This window comes from Cottoperca gobio, chromosome 16 (assembly GCF_900634415.1).
Source record: "Cottoperca gobio chromosome 16, fCotGob3.1, whole genome shotgun sequence".
NCBI classification, from domain to species: Eukaryota; Metazoa; Chordata; class Actinopteri; order Perciformes; family Bovichtidae; genus Cottoperca; species Cottoperca gobio.
In genome coordinates, this window is record NC_041370.1 from 26,430,034 (window position 1) to 26,457,313 (window position 27,280).

Here is a 27,280-nt window from a genome sequence, read left to right on the forward strand (position 1 = left end):
TCGCTGAGACAACCTACAAGTTACGATGGGGCGCTAGGTACGTTTTTTTACGCTAAACATGGCAGAAAAGCAAATGAAAACTAACTATTAACTATTAACTAACTAACACAATGATTGGGAGGAAGAATAATTTTTTACAACAGTGAAAGAAAAGTCTATATGTCTCATTTGCGGGTCCATGGCAAAGCGGTACATTGTGGAGAGACACTTTGGTACGTGTCACAAAAGCTACCATGGTAACTACCCACCTGGCAGCACTGCGGGCAGAACAAGCCGTGAGTTAAAGGCAGCTTTGGGCAGCAGCAGTCTCTTTTCACGATGCCGGTGAACAAGTCACAGAATGCAACGGAAGCTTCATTTAGAGCTTCACAATTTAAATGAAGTACAAGAAAGCCTTTTCGGACGGAGAGGTCTTGAAAGGTGCAATGATGGTTATTGAAAACACTGTTCTAAGACTAGAAGAAAGGTTCCGATGTGATCTCCACTCTCTCCGATGTTACAAAGTTAGTGGTTTGTACAAACAGGATATGATTTGAAGATGTGACAGTTAATGATTTCCTTAATTCTTTTACAGAAGTGATACTTTGTACTAAAATATAACTGGTGTGATTTTGAGCAAAATGCTACAAATGTGCTCATTCATACAAAACTGTCAATAAAGATATTTACAAAAATATCAGAGATGTGATAACTCTAACTTTCAAATGTTGAAATAGATTGAGAACATAAATAAATAATGTTGCATGTTAAAATATATCTGTGATTCCTACCATGGTAAATCATTGTTAATAATCATTGTGATGAATAATTAACATTAACAAGTGATCTCTTCACATATATGAATATTTATTATTATTACTATTAATGATAATATTATCATTAAAGGTGAACTGTGCAACTATGTTATTCAGGAAGTTTGTATCAAACAAGTAACCCTTTGTATTATTCAGCACCCTTGAAGTAGCTCTCAGTATCAAAAAGGTTGGTGACCCCTGCACTACATGCACTGCATACACTTTGACGTGTGGCACGGAAACACACAAGAAGCTAACATATAACATACAAAGTGAATATATATGATGTATATTATAACTACACAGATAAGTGAATATATATGATATATATGATATATATTATAACTACACAGATAAGTGAATATGAATATGATGGGACTGTGCTTTACGGTAAGCGAGTCAATTCCGGTTGTTAATGTTTCTGTGTTGCTGGTAGCATACTTTGGTAGCTCTAGCTTGACTCAGTTAATGTTGTTATATTCTTGATCACATCGGCTAATTACCTGTCATCTATCTAAACCTATACTTCCTAAGCACTTACAACTCTCTCCTTATCCTCTTTCTCTTAGTGACTCTTGCTAAATCCTCAATTCTTTACGCTCCTTTCGGCTCTGCTAACGTTAGCTGCTGTAGCTCGGCAGCTAGCGATGGCATCTTCCGCTTCCTGTTATGCTCTCTCCTGCTCAGTGTGTTTCATGTTTAGCTATTGCTCTGCCTCCTTTAGTGATAATGGTACGTGTATTAAATGTAGTTTATACGCAGGGTTGGAAGCGAGTTTTAGAGGGATAGATGAGCGGTTCCGCACCATGGTTAGTCAGTGGTTAGCAACTGTAGCTGTTAGCAAGCCCCCTATAGCCGGTGCGGGCCGACCAGTGGTATCTCCTGTTAGCTGTCCCCCGGCGGGGCCCGAGCAGCCGGGAGAGTGGGTGACTGTCCGAAAGAAGTGTTATCAGAAGCCCACGGTTCACCACCAACCGCTTGCTGTTTCTTACAGGTTCTCCACACTCAGTGACACACCAGCTGAGAAGCCAACTCTGGTTATCGGTAACTCAATTTTTGAGATACGTTCATTTCGAGACACCAGCGATGACAGTCACGTGCATTCCGGGGGCCAAAGCAGGCGACATAGAAGCACATTTGAAACTGCTGGCTAAGGCTAAACGTAAATACAGTAAGATTGTTATTTACGTCAGCGGTAATGACACGCGATTGCGTCAATCGGAGTGTACTAAAGTTAATGTGGAGTCGGCGGACTTTCTGGGTAAGACCTGGCCTGATTAGGAGTGACGGCATCCATCCTACTTTGAATGGAGCGGATCTCATATCCAATAATATTACAAAGTTTATTAGTGGACCTAATCCATGACAACCCGGAGTTGAGACCAGGAAACAGAGTTGCAGTCTTACACACTTCTCTGTGCTGTGTTTCTGGTCAGTCACCCACTCCAATCCCCATAGTCACTGTGTCTGCCCCACGACCACTGAAATTAATCAAATCTATGGTTAACAGAAGAGGAGTTGTACATGAAAACCTAATTAAAATAAACACCACTCCTGTAAAAGTGCAACTAAATCAAAAAATTTAATGTGGGCTCTTAAACATCAGATCTTTATCAACGAAAGCTGGTTTGGTAAATTATTTAATATCAGATAATAAGATTGATTTATTTTGTCTCACTGAAACCTGGCTGAGACGTGAAGAATATGTCAGTCTAAATGAATCCACTTCACCTGGTCATATTGATACTCACATTCCTCGAGGCACTGGCCGAGGAGGTGGAGTTGCGGCCATATTTGACTCAAACCTCTTGATCAATCCTAAACCTAAACTAAACTATAACTCTTTTGAAAGCCTTGTTCTTACACTCTCAAACCCAACATGGAAAACAATAAAGCCAGTTTTATTTGTTACTGTGTACCGCCCTCCTGGTCCGTATTCTGAAGTTCTATCTAAATTCTCAGAATTTGTATCAAGTTTAGTCCTTAAAACAGATAAAGTAATTATTGTAGGTGACTTTAATATTCATGTGGATGTTGATAGTGACAGCCTTAATAATGCATTTATCTCAATATTAGATTCAATTGGGTTCAGTCAGAATGTACATGAACCAACTCACTGTTTAAAGGTTAAGAAGTAACACCAAGCCGGTGGTTAAATATATCAGAACCTGACCTGAGGGGGCTCTCTCACAACTGCACAAGACTGCTTTGAACACACAGCGTGGGACTAATTTGAACAGACAGACAGACTTGGAGGAACTCACAGAGGCTGTCTTATCGTACATCAAGTTCTACACAGACACAGTAACTGTGGAAAAACGCATTCGGGTCCACCCAAACCAAAAACCATGGATGACAAGAGCAGTGCGGTCTCTCCTGAGTTCCCGTGACACAGCCTTCAGGTCGAGGGATGCAGCCCAGTACAGCATGGCAAGGGCGAACCTGAGGAGAGGCATCAAGGCTGCAAAGGAGGGCTACAAGGGGAAAGTGGAGGAGAATCTCGCTCATAACAACATACGGTACGTTTGGCAGGGCCTTCACCAGCTAACCAACAATAAGGGCAAAACATCTGTCACTACTAGAGCTGACGCCCTTCTTGCAGAGGAACTAAACCACTTCTTTGCCCGCTTTGAGGCTAGCAGACCCTCCCACTTTTCTACTCTGCCCCTGTCCCTGCATACCACCAGCTCCATACTACCTCTCACCTTTTAAGAACATCAGGTGAAGCAGACACTGAGGTCTGTGAATCTTGGTAAAGCCGCAGGACCCGATGGAGTACTCGGCAAAGTACTCAAAGCTTGTGCTGACCAGCTTTCAGGGGCCCTGACCAGGATATTCAACCTGTCCATGTCACAAGCTAGCATTCCATCCTGTCTGAAGACGGCTACCATCATTCCTGTCCCCAAAAAGACACCAGTCAGTGAGCTCAACGACTACAGGCCCATAGCCCTAACATCGGCGGTGATGAAATGTTTCGAAAGACAGATAGCCGACTACATCAAAGCCAGTCTCCCATCCTCCCTCGACCCTCATCAGTTTGCTTACAGAGCTAACAGATCCACGGATGATGCCATCGCTACGGTCCTTCACACAGCTGTGAGCCACATAGAAGTCCCAGGGAACTACATCGGGATGCTGTTTGTCGATTTTAGCTCAGCTTTTAACACCATCATACCTTACTTACTAGTGGAAAAATTGTCAAGCCTAGGTTTCCCCCCCATCACCTCAATGGAGAGAGAGTGGAGAGGGTCCGCACCTTTAAGTTCCTGGGGGTTCAAATTTCGGAGAGCCTCAGCTGAACAGCACACACCACTGCAGCAGTTAAGAAGGCCCAGCAGCGACTACACTTCCTGAGGGTGCTACGGAGGAACAGACTGAACAAGAAGCTGCTAGTGTCCTTCTGCCGGGCGACCATCGAGAGCGTGCTGTCATACTCCATCTCTGTGTGGTATGCTGGATGTTTAGCTGCGGACAAGAAAGCCCTGCAGAGAGTGATTAGGATGGCAGAGAAAACCGTTGGCTGCCCCCTGCCCTCTCTGGAACATATCTCCACCTCCCGCTGCCTCAGCAGAGCAAACAAAATACTAAAGGACAGCTCTCACCCAGCTCACAGACTGCTCTCTCTCCTGCCTTCTGGGAGAAGATATAGGAGCTTCAAATCACGGACAAACTGACTAAAAAACAGTTTCTATCCCTGGGCCGTCAGGCTGCTTAACCACCACACCTAATGCAATAACCATAACCATCTTCACACATATACTCACTCTGATTGCACTTTTAAAAAGTATAAACTATTTTTATATCAATATTTGTAATCAACATTTTTAACTATTTATTCCCCCGTATGATTGCTTATGTTGTCTGTCCTACTGCCGTGTTTTTAATGTTATGTATGTCTTTGTATTTTTTGCACACTGAGACAGAGTGGACTGAGACTGAGAATCTCGTTGTACTTTTTGTATAATGACAATAAAAGGCTTTAACTTTAACTTTAAACCACACTCTGGACGTTGTTCTGGGATATGGTGTTGAAATTGAAAGTTTATCAGTGTGTCCACATAATCCTCTTTTATCAGACCATTTTTTAATAACTTTTGAAGTCCTGTTACTGGACAGTAGGCAAAATATCCTACGCTCGATGTCTACCTGAAAGTGCTGTGACTACATTTAAGGAAGTGATTCCATCAGCACTTAATTCAATACCAGGACTCAATATCAATATAACGGAGGACTCCAATGCTAACTTTAGTCCCTCCCAAATTAATCATCTTGTTGATAGCGCTGCAGCCTCACTGCGAATAACACTCGACTCTGTCGCTCCTCTAAAGAAGAAGATCATAAAACAGAAAAAGAAAGCTCCATTGCTTCATTTACAAATCCGCAAAATAAAACAAAAGTCGAGAAATCTTGAAAGTAAATGGCGTTCAACTAAATTGGAAGAATCTTGTTTAGTCTGGTTAGATCATCTTAAAATGTATAAGAAGGCTCTCCGTAATGCCAGAGCAGCTTATTAATCTTACTTAATAGAAGAAAATAAGAACAACCCCAGGTTTCTTTTCAGCACTGTAGCCAGGCTGACAGAGAGCCACAGCTCTACAGAGCCTTCTATTCCTATATCTCTCAGTAGTGACGACTTCATGAGCTTCTTTAACGATAAAATTATAATTATTAGAGACAAAATTAATCTCCTCCTGCCCTCAATTGGTAATGACTTAACTTCAACCTCCGGAATTTCAAAAGCATTAGTAACTCCTGAAATATATCTAGACTGTTTTACTCCAATCAACCTTAACCAACTAACTTCAACAATCTCATCGTCTAAGCCATCAACCTGTCTTTCAGACCCGATTCCAACTAAACTGTTTAAAGAAGTTTTACCCTTAATTAACACCTCATTCTTAAATATGATCAACCTGTCTCTATTATCTGGCTACGTACCACAATCCTTTAAAGTAGCTGTAATAAAACCACTTCTTAAAAAGCCTAGTCTTGATCCAGAGGTTTTAGCAACTATATACCGATATCTAACCTTCCCTTTCTCGCTAAGATCCTTGAGAAGCAGTCGCAAAACAGTGGTGTGATTTCTTTACATAATAATAGTTTATTTGAGGTTTTTCAATCTGGATTTAGAGTTCATCATAGCACAAAGACGGCACTGGTGAAAGTTACCAATGACCTTCTATTGGCATCAGACAAATGACTTGTCTCTGTTCTTGTCTTCGTTAGACCTCAGTGCTGCTTTCGACAATGTTGATCATGACATTCTACTACAGAGACTGGAACATTGTGTCGGCATAAAAGGAACCGCACTAAGCTGGTTCAAGTCCTATTTATCTGAGCGATCTCAATTTGTATGTGTTAACGATAAATCCTCCATGACAGCCAAAGTCAGTCTTGGAGTTTAGCAGGGTTCTGTACTTGGACCGATTCTATTCACCTTATATATGCTTCCTTTGGGCAATATTATAAGGAACCACTCTATAAACTTTCATTGTTATGCGGATGATACCCAATTATATTCATCAATTAAACCAGACGAAACCAATCAATTGGCTAAACTTCAAGCATGCCTTAAAGATATAAAAACTTGGATGTCTAGCAACTTTTTGATGTTAAACACAGACAAAACTGAAGTTAGTATACTTGGCCCTAAACGCCTCCGAAACGCATTTTCTAATGACATAGAAGCTCTGGATGACATTAATTTGGCCTCCAGCACCACTGTAAGGAATCTTGGCGTCATCTTTGATCAGGATCTGTCTTTTAACTCCCACATAAAACAAATCTCAAGGACTTCCTTCTTTCATCTACGTAACATTGCAAAAATCAGAGCTCCGTGCTCCGTGCTTTCTGAGCTCCGTGCGACGGGGGGGACGGGCGCCAGGGACGGGTGCTGTCAGAGCTCCGTGCTCCGTGCTCCGTGCTGTCGGACCAAAAGTCAGGGGCATCTAGGAGCGCGATTAATCTGCGTTAATATTTTTAACGTGTTAATTTTTCTGTGATTAATTAATCGAAATTAACGCGTTAATTCGACAGCCCTAATTATAACTACACAAATAAGTTAATATATATGATTGTGTACATTGTCTTGTGTTACTTTGCTCCGGGTACTTTTATGTATGTTGTGGGTGTTTATTAGATATTAACCTAAACCTCTTTACCGCTTTGAATTATGTTCTTATATTTATTTTATATTTGCTCCAAGTCTGTTTCACACCACCGGGGTTGCAGCTGAACAATAAGACTATATAAACTTAGATTTTTATTTTATTACAATGGTATGTGAATGGGTGATTTGAAAGGGTATGAAAAAACAACTAAATAAGAAAATGACTTGATCGGCCAGATTGTATTATAATTTTTACATCATGTTGAGGGTCTGAGGGAGGGGGAGGGCTGACCGTTTGAGACTGAATTATACCTTCTTATCCTTTAGAGTAGGGGTGGGGAACCTTTTTCCTATCAAGGGCCATTATATTTTTTACAACATCCTTCGAGGGCCATACTAATTATTGAACTCATAACCTCTGCAAAAATTTGAAGACACAGCCCATTCATTTCACCTTTCTTTTATGCTGTGCAAAAAAGCAACCTTTTTATCCATGCATTTTACTTTCTGTTTTATCAGAAATCAGAAATCCTTTATTAGTCCCACAACGGGGACATTTATCTTGTTACAGCAAAAGAACATATGAAGTAAAAAGGCAGTACACAATAATTAAATAGAATAAAAAATAATATAAGTAAGTCTTTTCATTTCGTGCAGTTTGTCATGTTTCGTGCTGCAATGACGCTCGAGATTATTTTATCACCGCAAGCGCATCCGCACAAACTAGACACACTGGCCTTTTACTTCCACAAATAAATCATTGTTGGTCCATTTGTTCGACATTCCACATCCACCTTTCTCTTGTTTACACTCGTCATGCTGCGTTTGCTGATGTCAATGACCGTCTCGTTTAATATTTAAGTTTTTTTGACATGACATGACCACGTGATGACACGTTCCGCTCGTGTTGTGTTCAAGGACCCTGACCTTGGCCAGGAAAAACAATCAGTCGTAACAAATCATTCATAACCTTGTGTACAGTTAAATGCAATAGGCCTAATTGTTTCAAAATCCCACGGCATGCACACCATTTGGGTACCACTGCTTTAGAGGTCCACTAACCAACCACTAAATGAAATTATGTTATTTATGTTCCCAAAACACCAGAGCTTTGGACATTAACAGCATGACACCTTTGTTGTGTAACCAAGTCCTTAAACTCACAAAAGTGTGTGATATCCAGGCAGGGGCACTGATTGTGCATTGGTAAGTCTGCCTATGAGTTCTTCACTGTGTTGATTGTTGAAAATGCTGAGTCACAGCAATATGTTGAAGGAGGAGCATCATCAGCATGGACCTTTTACAGAAGCTGACAGGGTCACAGTGAGGTTTTCTTGAGCTCAATCAGGCATTTCTAACAAGAAATGGGTTTTCAATGCAAAGTCAAATGTATTTTCCCAGGCCAAAGACCTCAAAGCAGGTTTGGAAATTTTCATCAGTTTCTCAAGCACCGCAGGCACTGTACGGTTTTAGTCATGAAGCTTGACATTAAAGTCATTGAGATGGGACATTATATCTGTCAGAAATACAATAGCTTCCATTTTCTCTTCATTTTGCAGGAAGTCAACAAATATTTTGGCTTTTGTATTAAAGCAACCCTCCAGACATTGTTGTGGAGCAGCTTATCATCAAAAGTTGCACCAACCTCTGCCCGAAATTAGATTAGATTAGATTCAACTTTATTGTCATTGTGCTGAGTACAGGTACACGCCAATGAAATGCTGTTAGTATCTAACCAGAAGTGCAAAAATGTGCTATATTATATACAGCAAGTGCATTGAGTGGTGCTATAAACTACTATAAATATGTAACAGAGTGCAAATGCAGGTTGTAAATACAAACAGTAGTGATATGACCAGCATATACATTTGGTTATATGTACAGTAACACAATTGAACAGTACAATAGGTTCAGTCAATGCAGATATGAATAGTGCAAATAACATGTCCGTAAGTATGATAACAGTGCAGGTGAGTGCAATGAGTGATGGAAAAGAGTTAAGCAGAGTCACTGCCTCAGGGAAGAAGCTCTTCCTGAGTGTGGTGGTGCGAGAGCGGAGGCTTCTGTAACGCCTGCCGGATGTGCAGTTGCACAATTGTCATGACTTCTGAGTGCATTTCACCCAGACCCATACACAGACTTTTTGGTCGATTATGCAGTGATACAGTATATCAGGCCAAGTGGATAGTGCTCCATCAGTAGCAATGGAAAAAACCAAGTTCAGGTCTATTCTTCTTTCAGAAAGCATTTTCATGTTGGATTCATACAGATCCTCCCCTCTTGTTTGGCCATGAAGGGATGTTATCTTTACAAAACTCCTGTTTTTCTTCATTATAAAATCTAATGAATACAATCAATTGTGCAGTGTCTGTGTCTGTGATTCATCCAAGTCAAGTGAGATCAATTTTATACTTTTACTTTGCTTCTAGCATGGCCTCCATCACATTACTCAAACACTCTTTTATTAATTCAGTGTCTGTAATGGGTTTCTTGTGCTTGCCTAGGAAAATGTCATGTAAGTCAATGGGAAAATGTCTTTTTGGGCCCCATGGCATCATATAAGGTCTTTCTCTAGGCTAGAGTCAAAGGTTCAGGCCACCTTTAAAACATATACTTAGTTTGGAGTCTTCTTTGACAGCATCTGGTGTATTGGCTGACAAATGTGAAAAAGATGCATACACTCACACACACACACACACACACACACACACACACACACACACACACACACACACACACACACACACACACAAGCCTGATAAATCAATACAATTGCATCATGGTAGCTCAGACAGAAAGCTGCTCCAATAGTAGTGTTGCCTGACAATCATCATTATGTACATCTCCTCCATTCATCATACATCATGAGGGGACTGACACTTGAACGCCTATGTAGGTCCACTCAGAGCTTCAACGGTAACAAAGCTATAAGATATGGCTTCATGTCATGTCATTTGCAGGGGACTCTCTATCGGCCTTCAGATTACATAAAGCTGTTGTTACACAACTTGACTGTCCATATAATGACACTTCACAGTCAGATTTGGTGTTTTGACAGAGCCACACCAAAGGACAAAGTCAAAACGTCGATCCCATCACACTGCAGCAGCACTAGTCAATATGGACATGGCAAGAGCAAATGGTTGATGGATGAAGGAATATATAGGCAGATGTTTGCCTATGTCTAAATGAGTGGATATATAATGTGTTTCTATCAACAGAGTTGGATCACAAAGATACCCCCAGCGCTTTCATAATCTGCCTCCACCCCCCCCCCCTTTACATGAGGTTGTGGTGAATCTGCAGGGTCTCAGGTATTCAAGGTCAGCATCCCCTTCTGTTGCACAAAGTAAGCACATTATCCCTGTGACCCAGAGCACTGGTCCATAAGTAATCAGATTGAGCTCACTGGTCTGAAAGAGTCACCACAATCACTTGAGCAGAATACATCTGACTGCTAACTAAAACCACAACCAGAGTGGAGAGGTGGAGGAAAACAAATAGGAAGGCAAGTGTTAAATAAAGACAGAGAGAGAAGGAAGAACATCAAAACAAAACTATACAGACCTTGTGTATTATTTACACTGGCCTAAATAAAGACACTAATTTTTCCATGGTGGGTACAATCAATAACGCTGCAGCATGCTGGGCTGGGATAATTAATCCTGATGTGCTGTGAATATTCCACATACTCCTTCGTTATATGGAGAGCTTCCAGACAGAACACACAGACAAACAGTCCCTATAATATTAAATGGATAATAAGAGAAGAATATCATAAACTTACTGTTGAGTAGCTACAACAGAATATATATCATTGTGTAATTTATACAATTTATGTATAGATAGATCCATCCATCCATCCATCCATCCATCCATCGTCCACCGCTTATCCGGGATCGGGTCGCGGGGGCAGCAGCTCCAGTAAGGAACCCCAATCTTCCCTTCTCTGGGCCACATCCTCCAGCTCTGACTGGGGGATCCTGAGGCGTTCCCAGGCCAGTGAGGAGATATAATCTCTCCACCGAGTCCTGGGTCTTCCCCGGGGTCTCCTCCCAGCTGGACGTGCCTGGAACACCTCCCTAGGGAGGCGCCCAGGTGGCATCCTTACTAGATGCCCGAACCACCTCAACTGGCTCCTTTCAACGTAAAGGAGCAGCGGCTCTACTCCGAGTCTCTCACGGATGGCTGAGCTTCTCACCCTATCTCTAAGGGAGACGCCAGCCACCCGTCTGAGAAAACCCATTTCGGCCGCTTGTACCCGTGATCTCGTTCTTTCGGTCATGACCCAGCCTTCATGACCATAGGTGAGGGTAGGAACGAAGATCGACCGGTATATTGAGAGCTTTGCCTTCTGGCTCAGCTCTCTTTTCGTCACAACGGTGCGGTAAAGTGACTGCTGCCCCCGCTGCTCCGATTCTCCGGCCAATCTCTCGCTCCATTGTCCCCTCACTCGCGAACAAGACCCCGAGGTACTTGAACTCCTTCACTTGGGGTAATGGCTCATTCCCTACCCGGAGTAGGCAATCCACCGGTTTCCTGCTGAGAGCCATGGCCTCAGATTTGGAGGTGCTGATCCTCATCCCAACCGCTGCACACTCGGCTACGAACCGATCCAGTGACTGTTGAAGGTCACAGACCGATGATGCCATAAGGACCACATCATCTGCAAAGAGCAGCGATGAGATCCTCAGGCCACCGAACTGCAACCCCTCTCCTCCACGACTACGCCTCGATATCCTATCCATGAAAATCACGAACAGGATTGGTGATAAAGCGCAGCCCTGTCGGAGGCCAACATTCACGGGAAACGAGTTCGACTTACTGCCGAGTATCCGGACACAACTCTCGCTTTGGGCGTACAGGGATTGGATGGCCCTCAAAAGTGACCCCCTCACCCCATACTCCCGCAGCACCTCCCACAGTATCACCCGGGGGACCCGGTCATACGCCTTCTCCAGATCCACAAAACACATGTAGACCGGATGGGCGTACTCCCAGGCCCCCTCCAGGATCCTTGCAAGAGTAAAGAGTTGATCTGTTGTTCCACGACCAGGACGGAATCCGCATTGTTCCTCTTCAATCAGAGGTTCGACTACCGGCCGAACCCTCCTTTCCAGTACCTTGGAGTAGACTTTACCAGGGAGGCTGAGAAGTGTGATACCCCTGTAGTTGGCACACACTCTCTGGTCCCCCTTTTTAAATAGGGGAACCACCACCCCGGTCTGCCAACCCCTAGGCACTGTCCCAGACTTTCACGCAATGTTGACGAGGCGTGTCAACCAAGACAGCCCCTCAACACCCAAAGCCTTCAGCATTTCTGAACGGATCTCATCAACCCCTGCGGCTTTGCCACTGTGGAGTTGTTTGACTACCTCAGTGACTTCCATCAGGGAAATTGACTATGATCCCCCATCAGCTTCCAGCTCTGCCTCAACCATAGAGAGCATGTTAGTCGGATTCAGGAGTTCCTCAAAGTGCTCCTTCCAGCGGCCGATAACCTTCTCAGTTGAAGTCAGCAGGGCCCCACCCTTGCTGTACACCGCTTGGATGGTTCCCCGCTTCCCCCTCCTGAGGTTCCGGACAGTTTTCCAGAAGCACCTTGGTGCCGACCGAAAGTCCTTCTCCATAGCTTCTCCGAACTTCTCCCACACCTGCTGCTTTGCCTCTGACACGGCAGAAGCTGCCGCCCTTTGAGTCCTTCGATACCCTGCAACTGTTTCCGGAGTCCTCCCGGTTAACATAATCTGGAAGGACTCCTTCTTCAGTCGGACGGCTTCCCTGACCACCGGGGTCCACCACGGTGTTCGAGGGTTACCGCCCCTTGAGGCACCTAAGACCTTGAGACCACAGCTCATCACCGCAGCTTCAGCAATAGAGGTTTTTAACATCGCCCACTCAGGTTCAATGCCCCCAACCTCCACAGGGATGGCTGAAAAGCTCCGCCGGAGGTGTGAGTTAAAGATCCCCAGGACAGGGACTTCCTCCAGACGTTCCCAGTTCACCCGCACTACCCGTTTGGGTTTACCAGGTCTGTCCAGAGTCTTCCCCCACCCCTTGATCCAACTCACCACCAGATGGTGATCAGTCGACAGCTCCGCCCCTCTCTTCACCCGAGTGTCCAAAACATGCGGCCTCAGATCAGATGATACGATTACGAAATCGATCATTGACCTTTGGCCTAGGGTGCTCTGGTACCACGTGCACTTATGAGCATCCTTATGTTCGAACATGGTGTTTGTTATGGCCATTCCATGACTAGCACAGAAGTCCAACAACAAACGACCATTCGGGTTTAGATCAGGGAGGCCCTTCCTCCCAATCACGCCTCTCCATAGATAGATATGTATGTCAAATTCATTTAGGTCACTGAAAATCCTACAGGCAGATTATACAAATACTATACAATAGTATATATATATAATAGCTCTAGATATTTTTATGTTTCAGTACTTATTAATAGTGTTTGCCACCCACTGAGTAATATAATCTCCTGCTGCCTTCATGAAATAAATGATGCTTCAGAGTAAAAGAAAAATGTTCACAAATACTGACTAGTATCATTTGTGAATTATATTTGGGGCATTATCACTTCTCTAAACCTTTTTACTTTAAAATGTTACTTTATTGTGCCAAATTAATTTGTTTCCTGTGCAAGTTCCCTCTTCGATGGAAGAGCGGGGTACAGGAGCAGAGCAGCACCCATCTTGCTCACAGACACTAAATCAGAGTTGATTCCTGCTGTCAAAAGCTTGGGCAGGGACTTTCTAGTTAAACGTTGGTCTTTTCAACTACTATTTGAAACCTAAATGATGAGGCAGAACCCGTCTTACCCGTCTGAGTCTTACCCGTGTGAGGTCCATGCCAAGTTTTAACTGGGACAGAAGGTGAAGCATGATGCTTCGCTGGTCATCCAGAACTCCCAGGTCCTCCTCCTCGTGGTCCTCTGTGTCTGTGGTCTCATTGCTGGGGTCTAGAGTTTCTGGGCTGCTGGTCTGCCCCTGCTGCTGTCCCTGCTGGTGGAGACACAAATAACCATTTGCCAGTAAAAAAAAAATCTATTCTCTCATTTTGCCAGTGTGCAGTGTAACCTGTTTACACAGGAAATAACAACTTGATTTTATTTAGTAGCCCTACAAGAAACAAGTAATGCTGACATTATTGTTGAGTTGAACATGTTGGCCTGCATATTTTACTGTGCAGCAGCAGAATGAATATCTCCTGGTTGACCCTTTGTGTTTCTTTCAATCTAAAATTCATTCCTCCTTCTCTAACCCCAAATAAATCTTCACCCGACTCTTCTCCAACCTTTTTGATTCCCCCAGTCCCCCACCTCCTTCTACCAAGCCACTTTGTCAATGTACATAATGTAATGTGATGTAATGAGCGTCTTTGAGTTTCTAGAAAAGCGCTATACAAATCTAATGTATTATTATTATTATTATTATTAATAATAATGAAGATCTGTGTTGGACCCCTGTCAATTTACCACAGGAGGTCCTCAGGGCTCCGTCCTGGGACCCCTCCACTTTTTTTCTGTTCACCAAATCACTTGGCTCAATCATTCACTCTCCCATCCAAGGCGTTACGATCAACATCGGCATCTCAGTTGTTTCCCCGACTCGGACCGCAAGGAACAATCAACTGTCATCCAATGCCAACATCGCTGCAACAGCCCACTCCTGCAAACACACTCTTTACAACATCAGAAGGATACGCCCCTTACTGATCCAGACTGCAACGCAGGTTCTAGTCCAGGCTCTTGTCATTTCATGCTCAGTCAAACGGTACTTGCCGCCTCACGAGTGGCAGCGTGTTACTTTATAGTGTTTTTTCGTACTTATTTACTGCTCTGCAACTTGTCTGGGAATCATGGACACCAAAACCGCTATTCTTGCACTGGTTTTCTTCCTACTTTTCCTTTTAACAACTGTGACCGAGGACCACACGTGTAGCCAGTGCATTGTTTACACCAAGGATCAGCTGTTAGCATCCCATAACATGGCGTAGCTAACCGGCGAGAGATATGATGTTCCCTGCGAGCTGAGGAGAAGAAGAAAAGGACGTTATGCCGGGACTGATAGGAAAAGATGCTATAGACCTGTCCTTCCATCCATCGTAATGGGAAATGTACGTTCTCTTCCCAATAAGATGGACAAGCTAGCAGCGCTGACCCGGTACCAGAGGGAATACCGGGAGTGTAGCATCATGGTATTCACAGAGACTTGGCTAATCGAGCTAATACCGGACAACAAAAGGTGTCCAGCAGGACCAGGGCAGCAGGCGCAGCCACGATTCATAACTTCAGTTTTGTCTGTGTTTAACATCAAAAAGTTGCTAGACATCCAAGTTTTTATGTCCTTAAGGCATGCTTGAAGTTTAGCCAATTGATTGGTTTCGTCTGGTTTAATTGATAGATATCATTGAGTATCATCCGCATAACAATGAAAGTTTATAGAGAGGTTCCTTATAATATTGCCCAAAGGAAGCATATATAAGGTGAATAGAATCGGTCCAAGTACAGAACCCTGCTAAACTCCAAGACTGACTTTGGCTGTCATGGAGGATTTATCGTTAACACATACAAATTGAGGTTAGATATCGATCTATAGTTGGCTAAAACCTCTGGATCAAGACTAGGCTTTTTAAGAAGTGGTTTTATTACAGCTACTTTAATTAAAGGATTGTGGTACGTAGCCAGATAATAGAGACAGGTTGATCATATTTAATAACAAGGTGTTAATTAAGGGTAAAACTTCTTTAAACAGTTTAGTTGGAATCAGGTCTAAAAGACAGGTTGATGGCTTAGACCACGGGTGTCAAACTCAAATACACAGTGGGCCAAAATAAAAAAATCGATACAAGTCTAGGGCCGGAATGGTTCAATTTTTATTGCAAAACCTATTGAAATTAACTTATTGCACATATTGAACCTGGAACGAACAAAACTTAAGTTATTGCCTATAAAAACAACATTAAATATTAAATAAATGAAAAATCAGTTGCATACATTTCTTATGGATCTATCTGCAGCTTTTCCAGAGTAATTTCTAATGAAAACATTTTTCCACAGGCGAACAACAGCCAAAAAATAATTTCCTTCAAAGGAAAACCAAACATGCCCTGTGGTAGCAATAAAAAAGTGTAAAAAGGAAACATTAAAGCTCAGTTTGCTGCTCTGTGATGCACACTAGTCTAAGCCAGATACCTGGCATCTCATCTTGGATGCAAGTTCATCAATGTTTGGGGTCAGGCTCTGAGCTGAGGAAATCCTCAGGATTGAGTGAAGGTGTTCATCAGTAAGACGAGTCCTGTGTGATGTTTTGTTTATCTTCATCAAAGAGAACAGTTGTTCACACAGGTATGTGCTGCCAAACATAGAGAGCATTTGGGCAGAGTCATATGTTGCCTTGAGTGAGTCACTACATTGGAGTTCAGCTCCATTTGTATGTTGGTTGGTGCGCTTTCCACGTCAGCTGCAAATGGGTTACTGAGCAGTTCAAACCTTTTTTGGGCTTCAAAGTCGGCAAATCGCTGTGTGAAGTCGTCACCAAGTATGCTGAGTTTTTCAGCAAACTGTGCACTTGGGAACACGGCGGTAGAGACCTGCTCTTTCATAGTTTTGCAGCATGGAAAATGGCTCAACTTTTCTTGCAGCATTTGCGTTTCCAACAGGCGCAGCTTGGTTTTAAAAGCCCTCACTGCAGCGTACATGTCTGTGATCAGATGGCCCCGCCCCTGAAGCTGCAGGTTGAGCGCATTGAGATGGCTCACACAGAAATGCCACTTCACACAGAAACTTTTGATCCCGGAGCTCTGTTGTGTCTTTCCCTTTACTTTCCATGAACTGACAGATTTCATCACGCAACTCGAAACATCTTTTCAATACTTTTCCTTGGCTTAGCCATCGCACCATATTAGGGCAAGTCACTATATTCTGAACCCAACTCCAGAAAAGACTTGAACTGGTCGTGTTATGGTGCCCATTACATGTTCCATTTTCAAGGCTTTGCCACACAACGCTTCTTGGTGTATGGTGCAGTGATAAGTTGTCAGCTCACCTGCGCCGTTTTCCTCCCAAATCCTGCCCACCAATCCATTCTTTTGACCGCACATCGTGGGTGCTCCATCTGTTGTCAGTCCCACAAGTTTATCCCAAGGCAGCCTCATATCATTTACACATCTGGATACCTCTTCAAATAGATCTTTTCCCGTAGTTGTGCCATGCATTGATCTTAATCCCAAAAGTTCCTCTGTTACGCATAGATTTGAGTCCACTCCACGGATGAAAATGGACAGCTGGGCAGTATCAGAAGTGTCGTTGCTCTCATCCACAGCAAGTGAATATGCGATGAAATCTTTTCCTTTTCCTACCAGCTGTTGTTGTAGATTGGTGGCAAGCTCACGTACACGATCAGCAACAGTGTTTCTGTTCAGGCTCACATTTGAAAACACTTGCTTTTTATCTGGGCACACGACGTCGCAAACTTTCATCATGCAGTTTTTAACAAATTCTCCCTCAGTAAAGGGCCGGCCTGATTTAGTTACCTCTGCTGCCACAATATAACTAGCCTTTACAACAGCCTCACTTTGTGATTTGGCTTTTGTGAACATAGCCTGCTGTGACACCAGACTTATTTTCAACTCTTCTACCTTCTGGAGCCTCTGTTTCATGTCCTGATGCTTTTACCTGTCGTGGTGTTTCGTTTCATAGTGTCGTCTTATATTATATTCTTTGATTACAGCCACACCGTCTCCGCACACAAGACAGACGGGTTTGCCCTTTACATCCGCGAACATATACTCTGCCTCCCACCTGCCTTGAAAACCCCTGTTTTCAAAGTCCACCTTTCATTTAGCCATTTTTTGGGTAGAGGGATAGCTGAAAGTTGACGGCTGCTGATGAAAGAGTGGGAGTGGCAAGGGCTTGCGCTTTCGGACCCTCGATTAACGCGCCAACGTAGTGGCAGTGTATTGTGGGATTTGTAGTATTAGTGGTGCGTGCAATATACCGGCGGGCCAGTTCTAATATTAATTAGATATTATCCTGCGGGCCAAAGATAATTGGGCAAAGATCCGGCCCGCGTGCCTTGAGTTTGACATATGTGGCTTAGACGATGAGATTGTTGTTAGTTGGTTATGGTTAGTTGGTTATGGTTGATTGGAGTAAAACAGTCTAAATATATTTCAGGAGTTACAGATGTTTTTGAAATTCCGGAGGTTGAAGTTAAGTCATTACCAATTGAGGGCAGGAGGAGATTAATTTTGTCTCTATTAATTATAATTTTATCGTTAAAGAAGCTCATGAAGTCGTCACTACTGAGAGATATAGGAATAGAAGGCTCTGTAGAGCTGTGGCTCTCTGTCAGCCTGGCTACAGTGCTGAAAAGAAACCTGGGGTTGTTCTTATTTTCTTCTATTAAAGAAGAGTAATAAGCTGCTCTGGCATTACGGAGAGCCTTCTTATACGTTTTAAGATGATCTAACCAGACTAAACGAGATTCTTCCTAATTTAGTGGAACTCCATTTACTTTCAAGATTTCTCGACTTTTGTTTTATTTTGCGTATTTGTAAATGAAGCCATGGAGCTTTCTTTTTCTGTTTTATGATCTTCTTCTTTAGAGGAGCGACAGAGTCGAATGTTATTCGCAGTGAGGCTGCAGCGAGAATTTGGGAGGGACTAAAGTTAGCATTGGAGTCCTCCGTTATATTGATATTGAGTCCTGGTATTGAATTAAGTGCTGATGGAATCACTTCCTTAAATTTAGTCACAGCACTTTCAGATAGACATCGAGCGTAGGATATTTTGCCTACTGTCCAGTAACAGGACTTCAAAAGTTATTAAAAAATGGTCTGATAAAAGAGGATTATGTGGACACACTGATAAACTTTCAATTTCAACACCATATCCCAGAACAAGGTCTAGAGTGTGGTTTAAACAGTGAGTTGGTTCATGTACATTCTGACTGAACCCAATTGAATCTAATATTGAGATAAATGTATTATTAAGGCTGTCACCATCAACATCCACATGAATATTAAAGTCACCTACAATAATTACTTTATCTGTTTTAAGGACTAAACTTGATAAACATTCTCAGAATTCAGATAGAAATTCAGAATACGGACCAGGAGGGCGGTACACAGTAACAAATAAAATTGGCTTTATTGTTTTCCATGTTGGGTTTGAGAGCGTAAGAACAAGGCTTTCAAAAGAGTTATAGTTTACTCGCTTTTATAACTTCTGCAATTATCACTGTCATGTGCAATATTTACTTTAACAACTTTTTATCAACGACTTTATACTTATACTACTGTTACTCTATTTTATTCTATTTAATTATTGTATACTTGCCACTTTACTTTCTTGTTCTTTTGCTGTAACAAGGTAAAATAAATTTCCTGTTACGGGATTAATAAAGAATTTCTGATTCTGATTCTGATTCTTGGCATTTAATGGCTACCGGTGGTGGCCCGAATCTGCTTCAAGACTCTGGTGCTGCCCTACCGTGCTGTGAATGGATCAGCCCCTTCCTACATCTAGGCCATGGTCAAACCATACTCCCCAGCTCGTTCACTTCGCTTTGCATCAGCCAATCGGCTCGCTGCTCCCTCACTGTGAGTAGGACCCAGATTCCCCTCAAACAAAACCCGCCTGTTTGCTATCATGGCTCCAAAATGTTAGAATAAGTTCACCATTGATATCAGGTCAGCAGAAAACCCACCTGTTTCGACAGCACCTTGGCCAATAATAAAAAATAATATTATTTTTGTACGTAGCACTTACATTGGTTTGGCTTATTTGAAGCTAATGTACTTGCAAGATTCTTGATGTTCGGGGTTGTATCCTCAGGATTGTTTGGACTTATTGTAAGTTGCTTTGGACAAAAGCATCAGCTAAATGTAATGTAATGTAATATAATACTAACTTTAAAACAGACCTGTAATACAGGGACACAGACACATGTAGGCGGACATAATGCACACATCAGCATGTTCCATAATCTATTTAGATATTATGGGAAGTATAGGAAAACCTAAACAAAGTCCAGCTCAACAAACACTCTCATCTTGTATATTTAAGGTGTACACTGTTTGGTCAAAGGTATTTGGACACCCTTTACAAACCTTTTGGTCCGTGGTTGTTTGATGTGTTAGCTCGGCCCCTTAGTTCCAATGAAGGGAAATATTAATGCTATAGCAAAAAAAAATATTTTAAACAATTATGTGCTTCCGGCTTTGATGCAACAGTTTTGGTTGAACCTTTTCCTATTTCAACACGACAATACCCTCATGCACAAAGCCAGTTCCATAAAAGGTTTGGTGTGGAGGAAAGGGACTGGCTTTCATAGAGCCCTGACCTGAACGGGATCATATTACTCCTGTATTAGCTGCTCTGCACTGGCTCCCGGTAAAATACAGAATAGAATTAAAAATCCTTCTCCTGACTTACAAAGCAATTAATGGTCAGGCTTCAGCATATCTTAAATATCTCATAGTACCTTATAAACCAACTAGAGCATTATGCTCCCAGACTGCAGGGTTACTTGTGGTTCCTAGAGTCTCTAAGAGTACAATGGGAGCCAGAGCCTTCATCTATCAAGCTCCTCTCCAGTGGAACCAGCTTCCAGTTTGTGTTCGGGAGGCAGACACACTCTCCACATTTAAGAGCAGGCTAAAGACGTTCCTTTTTGATAAAGCTTATAGTTAGAGCTTGCTCAGGTTTGCCCTGGATCAGCCCCTAGTTATGCTGCTATAGGCTTAGACTGCCGGGGGACACCTCCCTGCTCTCCTCCTTCTCTTCCTCTCTCCTCCCCTCACTCTCTTCTTCTCCCTCTCTATCTGTATGCATTTATGTAAATGTATGTTACTAACTCATCATCAGGGGCATCATCCCCGGAGTTTCTGTCTCTCATGTGGCAGGTTGCCACTGATAAAGTTTACGTCAGGATCAGGAATCCTGGCTGCGCCTGCTGCCCTGGTCCTGCTGGACACCGGGAAGCCTTTTTGACATTTTCCTGGATTCATCCATACTTTCTCTTTTTTCAACACAACATCATTTCTGTCAAATGTTGTATTTGTACTATGTTGTTCATCCTGTACATACGACATCTATTGCATGTCTGTCCGTCCTGGGATAGGGATCCCTCCTCAGTTGCTCTCCATGAGGTTTCTTCCATTTTTCCCCCTTTAATTATGGGGTTTCTTTTAGGAAGTTTTTCCTTGTGCGATGCGAGGGTCTAAGGACAGAGGGTGTCGTAACCTGTACAGTCTGTAAAGCACACTGAGACAAATGTATAATTTGTGATATTGGGCTATACAAATTTGATTTGATTTGACCTCAACCCCATCCAACATCTTTGGGATGAATTATAAGGCCAACTGCAAGGGGCTGAATGGGAGCAAATTCCTGCAGCCAGGTAACTAAATCTAGTGGAGGAGGTCGTTATGGCAGTAGTGACTGTATATAGTTTATGTTCTATGTGAGTAAGTTTGTGAGGTACAATCCAGTTCCATCAAGTGCTTGAGATGTAAAAATAAATAATGATCATATTGTACCAGCTTCCTAATGATTCTTTACTGCTGGCATTCCCTCTGGTGCACAAAACAGCAACTATAATTCACAGCATCATTCCCATTTTAACTCTAAACTACACAAACACAGCAATCCAACATGATACCTAAATAATGTACCTTCTTTGTTTGGGTCAAGGATTTGCTGGGGAATTAAGCTCAGGAATACACTCAAAGAGGGGCACATTTGGAAAAACAGGTAAAGGTGTGTTTCTCTCAAATGTAAAATCTTGCTTTTAGGCAATAATATACTGTACATTATTAATATTTAGATTGTTCGTTCAGAATAACAATGACAAATGCACAACTTTAAGCATTGTGTTTTACTATTAGCAACAAATAACTGTGATTTGTAACTGAAAAAAGCCTGAAGCAAGAAGCAAATGTGTTTTTTATCTCAGATCTTACAAACCCTTCGTTTTGATTTCAGTTTAATATCTCATGGTGCAAATGACATGACATATATAGAAATGACAAAATAACCATTTTGTGTGAACTCAGTGAGAAGTTACAGCTCAGGGTTAGTTTCTTATTTCTACAGCTATCAATGAAATTGTCCTATTGTCGTATTGTTTGGATTAACCTGTGGAAATTGTAATTGTAGTTTGCTTAAATTAAACATGTCCTGACAGCTCTGCTAGAACACAAGACTACTAAAGCTGGATGCTGTTGAAAAAGAAAGACAGAAGGAAAACATGTGGAGTACAATTCGTTGGTCCTGCTCCAAACAGGAGCATGGTATGGACAGAGCTCCACAGAGCGTGGAGTGCAGAGCCAAGGCGAAGAAGAAAGAGAGCAAAAGTACAGCGGTGAATGTACAAAGGCAAATGCGCTACAACGTCCCAAAACATTTTCTTTAGGAGAAACTGCAGCTTTAGAAACAATGCAAAGTCAAAAACACAGACGTACCAAAACAAAAACAGAAACATGCTGCAAATAAAAAAACATTCTGCAGAAACCCAAAACAACATACATTAACAGCAAATACGCTGCAAATAGGAGAAAGGATGCAAAGTCAAAAACACACAAACCCCGTTAACAAATGCAGGGGGGTCAGCTTAGACAAGTAGGATCAATTATTGGGCACATTTTCTCTTTCACTCACGATACGCATGATATGCGTTGTTTTACTTTTGCATTTGTTTTCAAGGTTTGTGTGTCTTTGTTTGTTTACTTTGCATCGTTTCTGTATTTGCAGCATTTTTCTGTTGCATTTGTTTTGGCTTTCTGCAGCACATTTTGTCATTTGCAGCACGTTTCCGTTGTATTTGTTTAGGATTTCTGTATGTGTTTTTGACTTTGCATTGTGTCGGAAGCTGCAGCACGTTTCTCCTAGTGAAAATGTTTGGGCCGTTGAAGTGTGTTTGCCTCTGCCAGCTACCGTACCTGATAACGTCATGCGTTGCAGGCTACAGTAACCAATAGCTACTGTACGTTGAGTCCAAGGGCAGAGTTCAGGGTCACCCTAGGCCAAAGGTCAATGATCGATTTTCTGATCGTATCATCTGATCTGAGGCCGCATGTTTTGGACACTCGGGTGAAGAGAGGGGTGGAGTTGTCAACTGATCACCATCTGGTGGTGAGTTGGATCAAGGGGTGGGGGAAGACTCTGGACAGACCTGGTAAGCCCAAACGGGTAGTGCGGGTGAACTGGGAACGTCTGGAGGAAGACCCTGTCCGGGAGATCTTCAACTCACACCTCCGGCGGAGCTTTTCAGACATCCATGTGGAGGTTGGGGGCATTGAACCTGAGTGGGCGATGTTCAAAACCTCTATTGCTGAAGATGTGGTGAGGAGCTGTGGTAGAGGGCGGCAGGGCAAGTGTGGGAGAAGTTCAGAGAAGCTATGGAGAAGGACTTTCGGTCGGCACCAAGGTGCTTCTGGAAAACTGTCCGGAACCTCAGGAGGGGGAAGCGGGGAACCATCCAAGCGGTGTACAGCAAGGGTGGGGCCCTGCTGACTTTGACTGAGAAGTTTATCGAGTGGTGGAAGGAGCACTTTGAGGAACTCCTGAATCCCACTAACACGCCCTCTATGGTAGAGGCAGAGCTGGAAGCTGATGGGGGATCATCGTCAATTTCCCTGTTGGAAGTCACTGAGGTAGTCAAACAACTCCACAGTGGCAAAGTCGCAGGGGTTGATGAGATCCGTCCAGAAATACTGAAGGCTTTGGGTGTTGAGGGGCTGTCTTGGTTGACACGCCTCGTCAACATTGCGTGGAAGTCTGGGACAGTGCCTAGGGGGTGGCAGACCGGGGTTGTGGTTCCCCTATTCAAAAAGGGGGACCAGAGAGTGTGTGCCAACTACAGGGGTATCACACTTCTCAGCCTCCCCGGTAAAGTCTACTCCAAGGTTCTTGAAAGGAGGGTTCGTCCGATAGTCAAACCTCTGAGGAACAATGCGGATTCCGTCCTGGTCGTGGAACAATGGACCAACTCTTCACTCTTGCAAGGATCCTGGAGGGGGCCTGGGAGTACGCCCAACCGGTCTACATGTGTTTTGTGGATCTGGAGAAGGTGTATGACCGGGTCCCCCGGGTGATACTGTGGGAGGTGCTGGAGGAGTATGGGGTGAGGGGGTCACTTCTGAGGGCCATCCAATCCCTGTACGCCCAAAGCGAGAGTTGTGTCCGGATACTCGGCAGTAAATCGGACTCGTTCCCAGTGAATGTTGGCCTCCGCCGCTTTATCACCAATCCTGTTTGTGATTTTCATGGACAGGATATTGAGGCGTAGTCGTGGAGGAGAGGGGTTGCAGTTCGGGGCCTGAGGATCTCATCATTGCTCTTTGCAGATGATGTGGTCCTTATGGCGTCATCAGTCTATGACCTTAAGCAGTCACTGGTTCGGTTCGCAGCTGAGTGTGAAGCGGTGAGGATCAGCACCTCAAACTCTGAGGCCATGGCTCTCAGCAGGAAACCGGTGGATTGCCTACTCCAGGTAGGGAATAAACCCTTACCCCAAGTGAAGGAGTTCAAGTACCTTGGAGTCTTGTTCGCGAGTGAGGGGATGATGGAGCGAGAGATTGGCCGGAGAATTGGAGCAGTGGGGGGCGGTACTGCAGTCGCTTTACCGCACCGTTGGTCATGAAGGCTGGGTCATGACCGAAAGAACGAGATCACAGGTACAAGCGGCCAAAATGGGTTTTCTCAGACGGGTGGCTGGCGTCTTCTCAGACGGGTGGCTGGCGTCAGACAGGTGGCTGGCGTCTCAGACGGGTGGCTGGCGCCAGTTGAGGTGGTTCGGGCATCTAGTAAGGATGCCACCTGGCAGCCTCCCTAGGGAGGTGTTCCAGGCACGTCCAGCTGGGAAGAGACCCCTGGGAAGACCCAGGACTCAGAGATATTATATCTCCTCACTGGCCTGGGAACGCCTCGGGATCCCCCAGGAGCTGGCGGATGTGGCTCGGAGAAGGGAAGTTTGGGGTTTCTTAGACCATGGTTTGGGATAAAATGACCGCTCTGTTAAGGTTAGGTGAGCTTTATCATTATGGTTACAATAATAACCATATGGTTGTCATGCTTAAAACAAAAACAACAGGAAGTGGGAAATTATCAGTGGTCTGTTTTGTTGGCTCAGCTATCCACCCAAACCTCACCCGACTTATTGCTTTGTTCCACTCATAACAAATATGGGTGCTCAGACTTTGTCATGTGAACATAAACAGATGGGGTTTTAGGACATTTGCTGAAAGACACCGGAGGGTAGAGAGTTCAATACCAGGGCTGATTCCCATTGTGCCCGTTAGCAAGGTACTTCACCCTGAGCTTCTGTCCCTGGAGTTAATTCACTGTAAGTCACTGTAAGAGCATCTTCTAAATGACAAATGTAGAAGAAATGACTAATACTATCAATCTCCAGTTTCCAGACTTCTTCTTCCAGTCTTTGTTCTAAGCAAGGCTCAACATGTCCTGCACCTACAGTATCACTGCACTGGACTCACAGAGAGGTAGTTACAGACTCTCCCTTTGAGCCTGAGAATATAAAACAGGAATATATTTCTATTAAAAAAAATGTTTTTGTTAAGAATCTGGTTTATTCTGAGGTTATGTAAGAGTGTGCAGTATAAAACATGGGCATTGTGTTGACCACTGTGTGCCAAACACACAGCCCTCTCCCTCCCTCACACACACAAACACAGACACACACGCACATGCACACATACACACACGCACAGTAGAGATCTCACACTCACGTTGTTGGGCCGACATACAGCCTCTGCTGACTTGTTGGGAGTCCTGCTGGATTTCATGTCCACCATCCAGAGAGATGAGGGGAGAGACTGGGTGATGTCCCAACACCGATACTACCACAGCAAGTGACAGAGAGAGCCAAGGGGAGGGTGACAGAGCCAGAGTGAGGAGAGGCTGAGAGACATTACCGATGAAGAGAAGTGAGGAGAGTTGAGAAGAGGAGGAGAAAGGAAGAAAAGGAAGATGGATAGAAAGAGAGTACAGCTCTGCCTGCTGCACTTCTGATAGGTAGATTAACTGTGATGCTGACAATCCTCTCCATCCCCTTCGGCCTCCCTCTTTACAGAAGCCCCACCCCCTGCGCACACACTGTGTTACATCAGAACCCGTCCTCCTCCTCTCACTTACTCTGTTCCCTCCCTCAGCGCTCCTTCCCTGCCTGTTTTTGTCCCATCCCCCTCCTCCTTGTATACCTCCATCCACCCCTGGCTACACGATACTGTGTTATAGTCTGTGTAATTACCACTATGGAAGCCACTGTGGGCTGAGCCGTGCAGCTGCTGTCTGTGTCCTTATGGTAAACTCTGCAACCTGTGCACATGACATGTTGCTTTTAAATGTTGCTCTGTTGTGCAGTTCTTGGGGAAAAAAAGAAAGAAGAAAAAAACTCTTATTAAAATGTTGCACAGAATAAAGTTGTGTAAAATATTCTAGACTATATATTTAAGTAACTTTTTATTTATTTATTCCATCTAGAATTAATGAATGTGTCGGATACATGTTTACTAACCGATTATTTATTTTGCTATTTTCAGGTTTTATGTATGGGTTGTGCTCAGTCATTATGCTACACTGTAGTGTTTCTGCATTCTCAATCAACAAACACTTTTAGTTATTTTTAACTTTTGAAATCTGAAGATGAATAAATTCAATAAGGTATGTAAAACTAGATTCAGATTTCATAAAATGCTGATGAAGACCCAACATTAGTCACAAGAATATCAAGGCACACATAAACACTTTTCCTTTAATTGTTTTTAATTGTTATTTGATCTTTCAAATAAATAAAATAAAATAAACATTTTACATTTGAAAAATAATTAATTATCTCTGTAAATGTACTAAACTAATTGTTACTTTAAAAAGTGAAAATGGCAATAATTTGGTGTTTAAAGCTTGTAGCACAAAGTTTGGACTGAGTGGTGGAAGTAACAAATGTACCCAAATTCTGTACTTGTGCATTTAACCCTCTTCTCTCCCGTTTGTTTTTGTTTTTTTTTTACGTCTGTTTCGTTTGTAGTTTCAGACCAACACAATGCAACACATTACTCGTGTTATCAATATAACAGTTGTAATTCGCTTGCCATGGAGTACGAGCTGGATCTCACCCCCCCGGATTGCAATCTGTTTGATGACCGATCCGTGGGTATATGTTAACGTCTATCCCCCTTCTCTTGATCCTGCTCATGATTGGTGTCACAATCTGGTTGTACTCTGGTTTCCTGTTTTATTTTGAAATGTTCACTCCCCCTTGTGTCATGTCTAGTTGTACTTCCTGTCTGTGTGTTTTCTCTCCCTTTATGATTGTTAATTTGTTCCTCCTGTGTCCAT

The 27,280-nt window shown here is 43.2% G+C and overlaps 1 protein-coding gene across 1 annotated transcript in view; it reads right to left on the reverse strand.

Annotated features, from left to right (window-relative positions):
* Positions 1-25,854, reverse strand: part of LOC115021846 (oxysterol-binding protein-related protein 10-like) — a 43,973-nt gene extending 18,119 nt beyond the window's left edge. Inside the window, exons 1-2 of the mRNA XM_029452563.1 lie at positions 25,672-25,854; positions 13,752-13,919 (exon numbers count right to left, since the gene is read on the reverse strand). Of these exons, the coding sequence (XP_029308423.1) occupies positions 13,752-13,919; positions 25,672-25,737 (234 nt within the window). The 5' untranslated portion in view covers positions 25,738-25,854. The remainder of the gene's footprint in view (positions 1-13,751; positions 13,920-25,671) is intronic.
* Between the last annotated feature and the right edge of the window lie 1,426 nt (positions 25,855-27,280).